Below are 12,551 nucleotides of genomic sequence, written 5' to 3'. Positions count from 1 at the left end.
AATTTTATTTTTCATCATTTGGTACAATTAAAACACGAATTATTATATTTCTAACTTCTACGCATAACGTTATTCTTGTGTTTAATTAGAGGTATAAACTAAGCCTTCGCAATATTATTCAAACTTCACTATCCAATCATCAATTCACTGAACTCGGCAAAAAAATCTCATTTTTAGTTCTTCATAATAAGAATATTAATGATAAAAATCAGAAATATGCTTGAAACATTCCAAATAAATAATAAAATATATCTTTTTTCCACTCTCAATACGCTTAACTGAAATCATTCACCGGGAGTCACTGAGTTTGAGTCATCAAATTTATTGATAAACAAATTTTGGCAAAAACCACACAAGGATTATTATTTAATAAAATTGACGACCGATGGCACGTAAAACATAGCGAAAGACAGACCTTCTTACACTCGGCTAACGGGTCTTATCAGTTCGATTCGAAATCAATCGCTTATCTCTCTTCGTACTGTCTAGTTATTTTCACCTTAACGTTCACCGCATGTCTCGGATCGTTGAGTCATGCGACCCGAGTGTACCTTAATACCCAGTGCATTCTAGCCGGCCCTTTCCAGCTGGCGACGCTTGATACGCGCGTACGGTCCAATGGCGGGATCCATCACGAAATCATACATCACGCGCACCCATGATGTGTGGTGCGGCATAGTTTCGTAGAATTCAGGCGCAATTTTCCTCAACTCGGGTAGCCGACTGCCGGGAATGTTCGGGAAATCGTGATGTTCATTATGATAGCCGACATTGAAGGTTATCCAATTGAATGGCCCATAATAGGAGTAAGTTTCGAATCCTTTGGCGTACATGTAATGCTCAGCTATGAAATGGCCGGCCACCGGATGTACTCCCATCGCCAAGAACGATCCAAGCATGAGGTAGGCCAACATTCGCCATCCGAAGAACTGAACAACCAATGCGTTGAAAACCAGCTGCACAATGGTGTTGATCACTTCCAGCCTCTCAACCGGTAACGGATTCACGAACAGTGGCCTGATCGCGTAGAAAAGCGGTTGAAGGATTAGCCAAATGAACTTCCCGAAGGTGTTGCAGAATAGTTTGGCTTCCAGAATGCTCGGTACATCCGGATCGTACCGTTCATTGGCCAAAAACCGGTGATGCAAGGTGTGATATTTTTTAAAAGATACCGACATCGGAAAACCAATCGGCAAATTGCACCACATACCAAAGTATCGATTGGCCAACGGTCGCCCGTAGCCAAACGCCATGTTGTGCGAAATTTCATGATTGGCCAACATCAAAGAATGATTAATCACTCCCCCGAAACAGTACGCCACAAGCAGTATCATTTTCCACGATTGGTCCTGCATGACATACAGCATCAAAATCTGCGTCAGCACCATCCCGGATACGATATACTTGAAACGTGGATCCACTCCATACAACTTCTTGATCTCGGGATACTTCTTCAGCATAGCGTCGCGACGCCCAATGTGCGGTTGATCATCGTATACCCACTCGAAGTCGGTTCGCGAAACGCGTTGACCCATTTTACAGAGAAGATTTTCAACCGAAATCAATTAGCCCTGCAGATGTGGACACGACGATGGATTGAACTCTACTAGTAAGCTAGCCAAAAATCCTAATCTATATCGCAAGGTGTTAAAAGCACATAGTCTATACTTCATTTTCTATCTGTACATAACCTATACAATCATCGATAACGGAAATTCACATTAGGGTCTTATCTTTTTTTGGGGGGTGATAAAAATGGTTTTTTTTTATCATGATGTATGCGATACCTCGAAAGTTAGGCGAAACATGGGAATTGTTTGTTTTTTATGTGGTTGCAACCTGGAAGTCATGCTGCAAACAAATCGCAACGAAACCATTTGCAATCGATTCAGATTGTAGGTCAGGTGCTGGTCAGTTAACACTTATCCGCATTAGATTTCGTTACCCTAATCAGCACTGATCGTGTCAATTTGACACTACAAGCTCAAATCGTTATAACTTTTGGCGTGTTTAACCAATCTAAACAAAACTTATAACGATAGAAACCTTGTTATGTCAGTGAAATATGTTTAGAACATTATAAATAGCTAAAGCTACTAGTTTTCTCGTTAATCAGCATGAAAGAAAAAAAAATCCGAAAAAATATGCCTCAGGAAAACTGCTGTAGTCCATATATCTTCTCCTTCTTACATCAACATGGCCAAAACATGTAGGCATCCTGGAAAATGAAAGACTTGCGTCTTACATTTTTCTTCTAAGCGTATTATGTGTTACATATTCCTTTGCATTGCAGATATTACTATACGGCCAGGCCAATCATGTGATGATAAGTCCATATATTACACGTCCAAAAAATATTTGCCTTATGCATATGAAAGCTGAAATTAAGAGGTGGTATGAATAAGAAATTTTCAATTGCTTCGATAGCTTTTACTTAGCTCGAACTTTAGAATTGCAAAATTTGAAAGCATTTTCTCAACTAGATATGAAAAAGCAGAATAGAATATTTACTTTCAACCAGCTTCGGATAAATGATATGCATGTCATTCGAAGTATTTGACTCACAAAACTGCTCGAAAATAGCAAAAGTAATTACTAGAGCTTTATTCATATCAGCCAATCTCTACATCATGAAGCCAAGAATTTTTTTTTAATGAAAGGGTCACAAAAAGTTCAAAAAAGTGGTCTGAAACACCTACTCTTCATTCGATTGCTAGTAAAAACTGTTTGAGCGATGGTAAAGTTTTTGAAAAAATATGACTTCAAAATTTATTCTAATTCTAACTTTTTATTGTCTTTAGATTTTTAATGCAACAAAAATTGAGTTTACTGGAATTTTTCAAATTTGACTACTTTGCGCGATTTTTTTACAAATTGAAATTTCATCTGTTTTTGTGGTCCACCGTCAGGTTGTACCCGACTTTTCAGTGATTTTACTTTGTTTGGACCAATAGAAAGTATATTCATTGGAAAGCAAATTTAATCTACATTCTAGTGAAGTGCCACAATTCACTCTGTGAGATTTCACAAAAATATAAAAATAATAAACGTAAAATCATTCCTGAATTTCTAGAACCACAAGCAGCGCGTCCAGCAGAACGTGTTTGTTTGCTCTCCGAGTCCTACGGTGGGTGGTGATTTGGGCAGAGAGACAAGCCGAGAGAAGAAATAATGATGCGTGTCGTGACTAGCATCAATAGAAAATTTCCAACGCACGACACGCATCATTATTTCGTCTCTCGGCTTAGCTCTCTGCCCAAATCACCATTTCATTCATGTCATGTGGGTTCAATGTTATTTTAGTAAAAAATCAAGAACCGGGAATACCGGGAAAAACTTCGGCATATAATTCGCTCACCGGGAAACCGGGAATTCCAGCACATCACCGGACAAATATTCAGGTCGTGTTTGAAAGTTTTCTACGTGTTAAAAAAATTTAAATCAATTAATCGGATAAATGAAAGAGTATTTTCACCCCCTACTTTTTTTTCTTCATGACTGATGGAACGAAGTTTAAATCGCCATTATATAGTTTTCTTAAACTGCAGAATGTTGAGAGTGTAACTCCCCTCATTGACTGATCACACTTTATTTTATCTGGCAACCATGCCTTTGCATTGTATTCGTTTTTATTACCTTACACATACATATACATCAAAGAAGTTTCAATAAAAATGTACCGCGTGCTTTACTTTGTACTCCGATTAATTACGAGTTTTATCGCGTTTTATTAATATTCCGAGCCTCAACTTCCGTTAAATCTATCAGGTTATGTGGCCCAGTTACGGTAGAATCGGAATTGGAATATAAATCGCGGATTTCGGGTGAATTTTCCCCTGGATTGATTACGACACAAGTGCCTACTCGCGTAGAAACAAAATGGCTGAAAAAGTTGCCATCGAAAAGTTGAGTGATCACAATTGGGCACTTTGGAAGTATAAAGTTGGCCTTGTCCTTGGTGAAAAAGGACTTTCTGATATAGTGAAAGGTGATGTTCCGGAAAATCCCAACAAGGAATGGCTGCAAAGGGATGGTGTCGCGCAATCTGTTATTGGTTTGTCGCTGGAGGACACACAGCTCTGCCATGTTATGGGAAAGGCATCCGCCAGCGCTATGTGGAGATCGCTAGAAAGTTATCATGAACGGCGATCCTTGTGCGGTAAAGTGTATGTGCTAAGAAGATTGATGTCGATCCGGATGGAAGATGGTGGAAATCTCGCTGAGCATTTGTCGGAAATTGCGTTGTTGACAAATCGTTTGCTCGCCTTGGGAGAAGTTATGTCAGACCACTGGCTTGTTGCAATAGTTTTGTCCAGTCTTCCAGAATCTTACAATATGCTGGTTATGTCGCTCGAATCACGCCCCGAGGATGAATTAACGCTTGACTTCGTAAAAGGGCGTCTCCTCGATGAATGGCGGCGCCGTTGCGAGGAAGCCACCGGAAGCACACAGCAGAAAGCGATGGTAACAAAAGTGAGACCGAGATTCAAATGTCACTATTGCGACAGAGAGGGGCATTACCGTCGAGATTGTCCCGATCTCAAGGCAGACCAGGAACGGCGCCAAGGTGTGGAATACCGACGCGAGCACCAACCGAGAAGAACCAGAAAACAGAGCGAGTTCAAGCAAAAAGTGAACAAAGTAGAAACTTTCAGTGATGAAGAAGCTTGTTTCGGCATGTTCGCTGAAGAAGATGATGCCTGGTATTTGGATTCCGGATGCACATCTCATATGACCGGTGATGTCTCGAAGTTAGTTGACGTGAAAACGCATAGTGAACATGTATGGTTAGCTGATGGAAAAGGAGTAACTGCGCAAGGAATCGGAACAGCCAAAATGAATGCCGTGAACCGTGATGGTAAACTAGTGAAACTCACTGTAAAAAATGTTTTATTTGTACCTGCTTTGAAGAACAATTTGCTATCGATCAGCAAAATTGTGGATGAAGGCTACGAAGTGTCGTTCGATAGATCCTGCTGTGAAATTTGGAAGGATAGAAAAGTGATAGTTGTGTGTGAACGAAGAAGAAACTTGTATTTCGTGAAAAGCCATTCTGAAAGTTCCTTGCTGGTCACTGTAAACCATCATGAAAATTGTCAACATATGTGGCATCGCCGCCTCGGCCACCGTAACATGGAGGACATCCGTGCAATAGAACGTGGCGAGTTAGGAACGGAACTGAAGATTTCTGACTGCGGTATCCGATCGGTGTGCACGACCTGTTGTGAAGGTAAGCTTTCAAGACTCCCGTTTCCTAAAAGATCAGAAACTGATACTGTCGCTCCTCTAGATATTATCCATTCTGATTTGTGCGGTCAAATGGAAACACCCACTCCAAGCGGCAATCGTTATGTGCTAACATTGATCGACGATTACTCTCGATATTGCACAGTCTATTTGTTGAGCCGCAAATCACAAACATCTGAAAAGATTGAGGAATTCCTTCGGCTTGTAAGAACGCAATTTGGCTCGGCTCCGAAAGTTTTACGAGCCGACGGTGGCGGAGAGTATTCCGGAGAGTCGTTTAAGAATATGTTGAAGAAATTTGGTGTCGTACTCCAACAGACAGCTCCGTACAGCCCGCAACAGAACGGACAAGCGGAAAGGAAGAACCGCTCGCTTATCGAAATGGCTCGCTGCCTGTTAATCGAATCTGGTTTGGAGAAATGTTACTGGGGCGAGGCAGTAAACACGGCGAATTACCTTCTCAATCGGTTGCCCGCTTCTGCAACCGGTCGCACACCATTCGAGTTATGGTTTGGTAAGAAACCTTGCTACGGCCATTTGAAGGTGTTTGGATCTCCTGCATATGTGCATGTACCGAAAGAAAGGAGAAGGAAGCTCGACGAAAAAGGTGTGCGTCTTATTTTCGTAGGGTATGCAGAAGGTAGAAAAGCATATCGCTTTCTCAACACCGAATCGAAGACAGTGACCATAAGTCGAGATGCCAAGTTTTTGGAGGCTGTAGGCGGCGCTGAAATGATCCGGAAAGTTCTACCTGAAGAGAAAAAGAGTGATAACAGTGTTAGTGTTGACCGTTCACCGGTTGAAGAAATCGAAGAAATACCATTGGTTGAAGATCCTAATATACCAGAAGAATGTGAAGCAGAAGTCTCGATGGATTACGGGACAGCCGAATCTGATTTCGAGGGGTTCCCGAACGACGAAATTTACCGAAGATCAAAGCGAGTTAACAAAGGACGACCACCAGCACGGCTCATCGAAGAAGCAAACGCTGTGCAAGTTCAGGAGGAGATAGAGCCTGACACGTTTAAAGAAGCAGTGTCGAGTGAAAATAGTGTTTTTTGGTTGAATGCAATGAAAGAAGAGCTGAAATCACATGAACAACTGAAAACATGGAGCCTCGTCCCCCTACCTGCGGAACGAAGATCGATTGGTAGCCGTTGGATATTTAAAGTGAAGAAAAATGCAAACGGTGAAACAGTGAAATATAAAGCACGCCTAGTAGCTCAGGGTTACGCGCAGAAGCAAGGTGTGGATTTCGAAGATGTATATGCCCCGGTCGCTAAACAAGCGACACTACGTGCTCTTCTTGCCGTGGCTAGCAGTCGTGGGATAGTGTTAAAACATATGGATGTTAAGACCGCCTATTTGAACGGTAAACTAAGTGAAGAAGTGTATATGAGGCAGCCCCCTGGTTTTTCGGAACCAGGAAAGGAAAACTTAGTATGTCGTCTTCATAAAAGTATATATGGGCTCAAACAATCAGCCAGATGCTGGAATCAGCAGTTTGATGTAGTGTTGAAGGAAATTGGATTTAAACCCAGCTCAGCAGATCCTTGTATGTACACAATGGTCCGAAATGGAAAAACAGTTTACGTGGTTCTTTATGTTGACGACATAGTGGTGGGCTGTGAAGATGAGCTTGAAATAGACACAGTGCACAGTGAGTTAAATAAACACTTTGAGATAACTGCTCTTGGAGTATTGAAATACTTTCTTGGACTAGAAGTAGAACGTGTTAATGGTGCTTACAGCTTGAGTCTGAGTAGTTACATTCGTCAAACGGCAAAACGATTTGGTTTGGGCGAAGCTAAATCTTCGAAAACTCCAATGGATGAAGAATACGCTCGTGGTGACGTTGTTGGCGAATCGTTGGAGGAAGACGGAACCTATCGTAGTTTGGTTGGCGCTCTCCTCTATATCGCGGTGAATGCACGCCCTGACATTGCGGCTGCTGTCGCTATCTTAGGTCGCAAAGTTAGTAAGCCAACGACAGCTGATTATCAAGCAGCAAAGAGAGTGGTTCGTTATCTCTTAGGAACAGTGGACTGGAAACTTCAGTATCATGGTAATTCACTGGAGTTGGCAGGGTACGTGGACGCTGATTGGGCCGGCGACCACGCGACAAGAAAATCAACTTCTGGTTTCGTTTTTATGTTGAACGGTGCCGCTATTTCCTGGATGAGCAGACAGCAAAACGTTGTGTCTTTGTCTTCAATGGAGTCAGAATATATAGCACTTTGCGAGGCGGCACAGGAAACTCTTTGGCTCCGACGTCTCCTGGTTGATTTTGGTATTGCGCAGACAGGATCGACGATCATCCATGAGGACAACCAATCGTGCATAGCATTTGCCCGATCAGAAAGAATAAGCAAAAGGTCCAAGCACATCGAAACAAAGGAGATGTTTGTGCGAGATCTCTGTGACCGAAATATCATCCAACTAAGGTACCTGTGCTCTGAAAAGATGTTAGCTGATGCCTTGACTAAGGCGTTGGGTCCAACGAAGATCACCATGTTCTCTACAATGATGGGATTGAAGCAGTTGTCAACGAGCGGGACTTAAGGAGGAGTGTTGAGAGTGTAACTCCCCTCATTGACTGATCACACTTTATTTTATCTGGCAACCATGCCTTTGCATTGTATTCGTTTTTATTACCTTACACATACATATACATCAAAGAAGTTTCAATAAAAATGTACCGCGTGCTTTACTTTGTACTCCGATTGATTACGAGTTTTATCGCGTTTTATTAACCTTCACATGCCGTTCGCAAAATATCCGTTTCGGGGAAATTTTGAGTTGTAGTTTGATTTCGTTCTCCTGGCTGTAAATGTTAACCGATTTTGATGATATTATATTCATTGTGTAGGTAATTTGTTCATTTTACTCAAAATTTTAAAATAAAGTCGATATGTATTACCAAGTTATCAGAAACTGGTTCAGAAAGTAAAAAGTCCGAAAAATTAATTTTATTTTTAAAATGCTCATAACTTTTAACAGCTTTTCTGTATTTAAGTGTTTCGTTGATGTTTAAAATCGTCAAGAATCCATCTATCCGACAGTGTATAGATATGTTGGGGTCCAATGAAAGTTTTGACTGCTATCTCAGATCTTCCGGTAGAAAAAAATCTAACTTCAAAAAAACGTTATCCAATTTTTGCTTTGCTCAGCTGTATTTCATTTCCCAATGAACCGATTTTCAAAACTCAAATTTCAATTTTTTGACGTTAATTTGATCATTATTTTCATAGAACATACTTGGTCTGTCAAAATTCCTAGTTCTTCAGTATATTGGAATGATGATAAAGAGATTTTAAATGTGCGCTTCGGGTCATATTGACCCGAACGGCATGGGAAGGTTAATATTCCGAGCCTCAACTTCCGTTAAATCTATCACAGAAACCATCCAAAACTCCCTAGATCGGAAAAGGGATGAAAATCGGTTCAAAGAGGATACTGTTTTCAAAACAGTGTTTTGGTCCAAAATCGGTTACCGTTTTTGGCGAACTCGTGCGAAAACGAAACATATTTTTGGACAACGAAAGCAAGATAGAAAAATTGATTGATATCGCATTAAATCCGCACCTTATCGTATAATGAAAACTGTTATTTTTGGCAATAAACGGTCCGATGGAACAATCGCTACCGATCTGGGTCTGACATTTCTAGTCTGCAACGCATAAAAAGTGAGAAATAGGAATAAAATTTGGCGATTTATGTCACGTAACTTGCAGAATAAGGTTCAAAAAGTCAATTTTTCAATAATTTTATATATTCAAAAAACTTAATAAAGAATCAAATTGAAAAAAAAATCATAGCACACGTTTCGTATCTTTTAAAGAACACAGTTTATTTCAGTGTTGATGAGTGATGCATGTCAATCGACAGATAAAAAATGACCCTGCGTTCTATTCGTTGTGCCGCTATGAGGCTAAAATTGCTAAAAAAACAAATTGAGCCCCATCCAGTGCTGGTCAAGCTGTTCCGTAAATCACAACAGGACACTCTGAAATTCGATGTCAACTTAGTTCCGATGTTGTGCCCTCCTCAGCCGTGGAGGACACCAGAGAATGGTGGGTACAGGAAAAAAAGGATTGCCAATGTTAAAAAACAAGACATGTACCCAACTTTAGATTCATTGAACCAATTAGGCAGTATTCCGTGGAGAATAAACTAAGGAATGTTAAATGTAATGCTGAAAGTTTTCAATGATGGTGGTAATGCTAAACTGGATGTTCCTGAGCCATTAAGTTCTCTACCACAGATAGAAGAGTTGAAACCACGGAACGAAATGTCTAATTATGACAAATTGGATATGTTGCGCAAGAAAATCTACGAACGAAAGCAGGGTGATATGTACAGTTTGTGGTGCGATGCTCGTTATAGACTTTCGCTAGCCAATCATTTCCGCAAACGGGTATTCTGGCTTCCACAAAATATACATTTTCGAGGACGCGATTACCCTATTACCCGAAGCCCGATTTCTAATGGTTTTCCATGAAAAGAAACCGTTAGGCCCAGACTGATTTGACGCTATTAGCGTGAATCTCGGTCCCGCTGAAAAGCCACAAGACTTTTATAGCGCTGTTGCTGCACTGGTTGGAGAAAGTAGAGCCAAACATGCCGAAAACAATATAAAAGTAGCGAAAATTTTGGAACGATTTATTCAACGCGAAGTTATCAAACAAACTGTAATGACGACAGTCTACGGAGTGACCAGATATGGAGCTCGCAAACAAATCGCCCGTCAATTAGAATACATTATATATTGTATTTCATATATATTTTTTATTGCCACAAAAAAACTTATTAAAATTATATACAAAAATTATTTTGTTGTTTTTTTTGCAATTTTAATCCGAACAAAAATTGACATCAGAACAGAAAAACAACAAAAACAACAGGGCAAAGCGTTCGGATTTTTTGTCCGATTTCGATCGGAAAACCGTCAAATTTTGAAGGGAAAACCATCTGATTTTGGTAGGAAATCTAACCGATTTCCGTCTTGAAACGACCCGGTTGTTTTGACAGCTCACTCGCAAAAACTTATCGTCGTCAGGAAAGTTGTTTCACCAGGGCACTGAATTCGTCGGAAATCGGTTGGATTTCTCGTCAGAATTCTAACCGATTCACGGGTTGAATCCATAATTTGATTGTATCACAGCTCCCGGTAAACCATTTCGCGGTATTCGTTTTGGCGGTATGACATTTCGCGTATGAACCTGTTTGGCGGTTTACCATTTGGCGGTTTGTAACACTTGGCGGTTTCTCATTTGGCATATGGCCCTTTTGGCGGTTTGCCTTTCAGCGGTTTGTAACATTACGCGGTCTCCCAATTTGCGAATAAGACTATTTGGCGGTATGGATAGTTGGCAACTGAGTCACTTCGCGGTCTGTTTCAAATGTTGAAAAGTCCTGCCAAGATACATGGATCATATAATTACGAGGATCGTCCCTAGCTTTGGGTAAACCTAGAAACACGGGGCCTTCCTAGGTTTTCAGTAAACCTAAAAAAAACGGGGCCGACTCAGAAACGTAGTTCAAAACTAAGAGGCCGCCTCCTCACGCTGCGCGTTCGAACTAGGGTGAAGTATGGTCCTTACGCTTCGCGTTGCGGACCGGGCTAGGGGATTGTCCCTAGCTTTGGGTAAACCTAGAAACACGGGGCCTTCCTAGGTTTTCAGTAAACCTAAAAAAACGAGGCCGACTCAGAAACGTAGTTCAAAACTAAGAGGCCGCCTCCTCACGCTGCGCGTTCGAACTAGGGTGAAGTATGGTCCTTACGCTTCGCGTTGCGGACCGAGCTAGGGGATTGTCCCTAGCTTTGGGTAAACCTAGAAACACGGGGCCTTTCTAGGTATTCAGTAGACCTAGAAAAACGGAGTCGTCTCAGAAACGTAGATCAAAACCAAGAGGCCGCCTCCTCACGCTGCGCGTTCGAACTAGGGTGAAGTATGGTCCTTACGCTTCGCGTTGCGGACCGGACTAGGGGATTGTCCCTAGCTTTGGGTAAACCTAGATACACGGAGCCTTCCTAGATCAAAACCAAGAGGCCGCCTCCTCACGCTGCGCGTGTTCGAACTATAATGATGTATGTACGCTTTACGTCTCGAAACCAGAAAAAAGATTTGGGTACAACATTTGCTCATTATATTTCTGAGCAAATATCTTACCGCGAAATGTTGCATATCGCCAAAAAGACAAACCGCGGAAAGACTTGTACCGCAAAATATAACACCGCAAAACAAGACCATTTGCCAAATGGTAAACCGCCAAATCGACCAAACCGCCAAATGTCATGCCGCGTTTTAGGTCCTTTTGCCAAATGGTAAACCGCCAAAATAGCATACCGCCAAACACTATACCGCTGATGTGAAAACCGCGGACAGAGGTACAACCAAATTATGAAATAAGCTTACTACCCACCTGATTCGGTATACTTCACGGAAATCGGAAACGTTGTATGCGACGATTCATTCTTGGTGTTCTCCTTCACTGAATAGTTGTTGTTGCTAAAAAGCCTGGAACTTCGCCTTACATTCTGGGCCTGCAGGGCACCGCCAGTCGTGTTGGGTGTTCGCGGCGTCATCAACTGATTGCATGTCTGACTAAACACAATCGGTTTGGTGTTTGCACTTTGTTGCTGCAGCAGCATCGTTGTTGCCCAGGAAGAAAAAAAAACTTAACTTAATACGGCAAAAGGAAATCGGAATATCTTATTCTTACCGTGGTGTTGCTTATCCTGTTAATTATGTTGCCCATTGTACCTAAATTGTGGTGGCCACGCATCTTTTTGTTACTGCACAGGAGAGCCACAGGAGGAATAGACTTTCCTCGGATTCCGCTGTAGGGGAGAAAGATGTAGAAATTTACTGAAAAATTCACGAAACCAAAACAAATTTTAAATACTCACTGTCACTGAACCGATATTATTCCGTCACTCAATAATCTAAAACCGTGATACCTGCGTGCTTGATGCACTTTGATTCCTTCTTGTTTTGTAAACAATATGTCACAGCATGGCTGATTGGGCTATTTGGCATTTTACACCACCCTAATCTATAAGCCCTGGTCATCACATGCAAGGTCTTTTGATACACTAGGTTCTCCAACTTTCACAGTAAGTAGGCAAGGAGTGAGCGGGGCTCTCAATGAGTTTGTTTATTTTTTGCTCAGCTTTTCGGTGGTTTGTTGGTAAACAAATTTCATGAGTTCCGTATAGTTGCATAGCCTGCATAGCCAAAATGGCTGAATCGGGAATTCGATATTCGGTAACACCTCCTGAATATATACACACCTTGATC

At 41.4% G+C, this 12,551-nt stretch overlaps 2 protein-coding genes across 3 annotated transcripts in view; both read right to left on the bottom strand.

Moving 5' to 3' along the window:
• LOC129741761 (ubiquitin carboxyl-terminal hydrolase-like) overlaps positions 1-12,291 on the bottom strand; it is a 35,320-nt gene extending 23,029 nt beyond the window's left edge. The window contains exons 1-3 of one of the 2 annotated variants that reach the window (XM_055733546.1): positions 12,161-12,291; positions 11,974-12,091; positions 11,674-11,890 (exon numbers count right to left, since the gene is read on the bottom strand). The gene's annotated coding sequence lies outside the window, so the exon portion shown is untranslated. The other variant, XM_055733545.1, reaches the window with a different exon arrangement.
• Positions 67-1,888, bottom strand: LOC129741759 (sphingolipid delta(4)-desaturase DES1-like). The gene has a single exon (XM_055733542.1). It carries the CDS (start codon positions 1,533-1,535, stop codon positions 570-572), a length of 966 nt encoding a protein of 321 aa, XP_055589517.1. The 5' UTR covers positions 1,536-1,888; the 3' UTR covers positions 67-569.
• Positions 12,292-12,551: the final 260 nt, after the last annotated feature.

The sequence above is a fragment of the Uranotaenia lowii genome, chromosome 2 (genome assembly GCF_029784155.1).
Source record: "Uranotaenia lowii strain MFRU-FL chromosome 2, ASM2978415v1, whole genome shotgun sequence".
Lineage (NCBI taxonomy): Eukaryota > Metazoa > Arthropoda > Insecta > Diptera > Culicidae > Uranotaenia > Uranotaenia lowii.
This window is presented reverse-complemented; position numbering and strand designations above follow the sequence as displayed.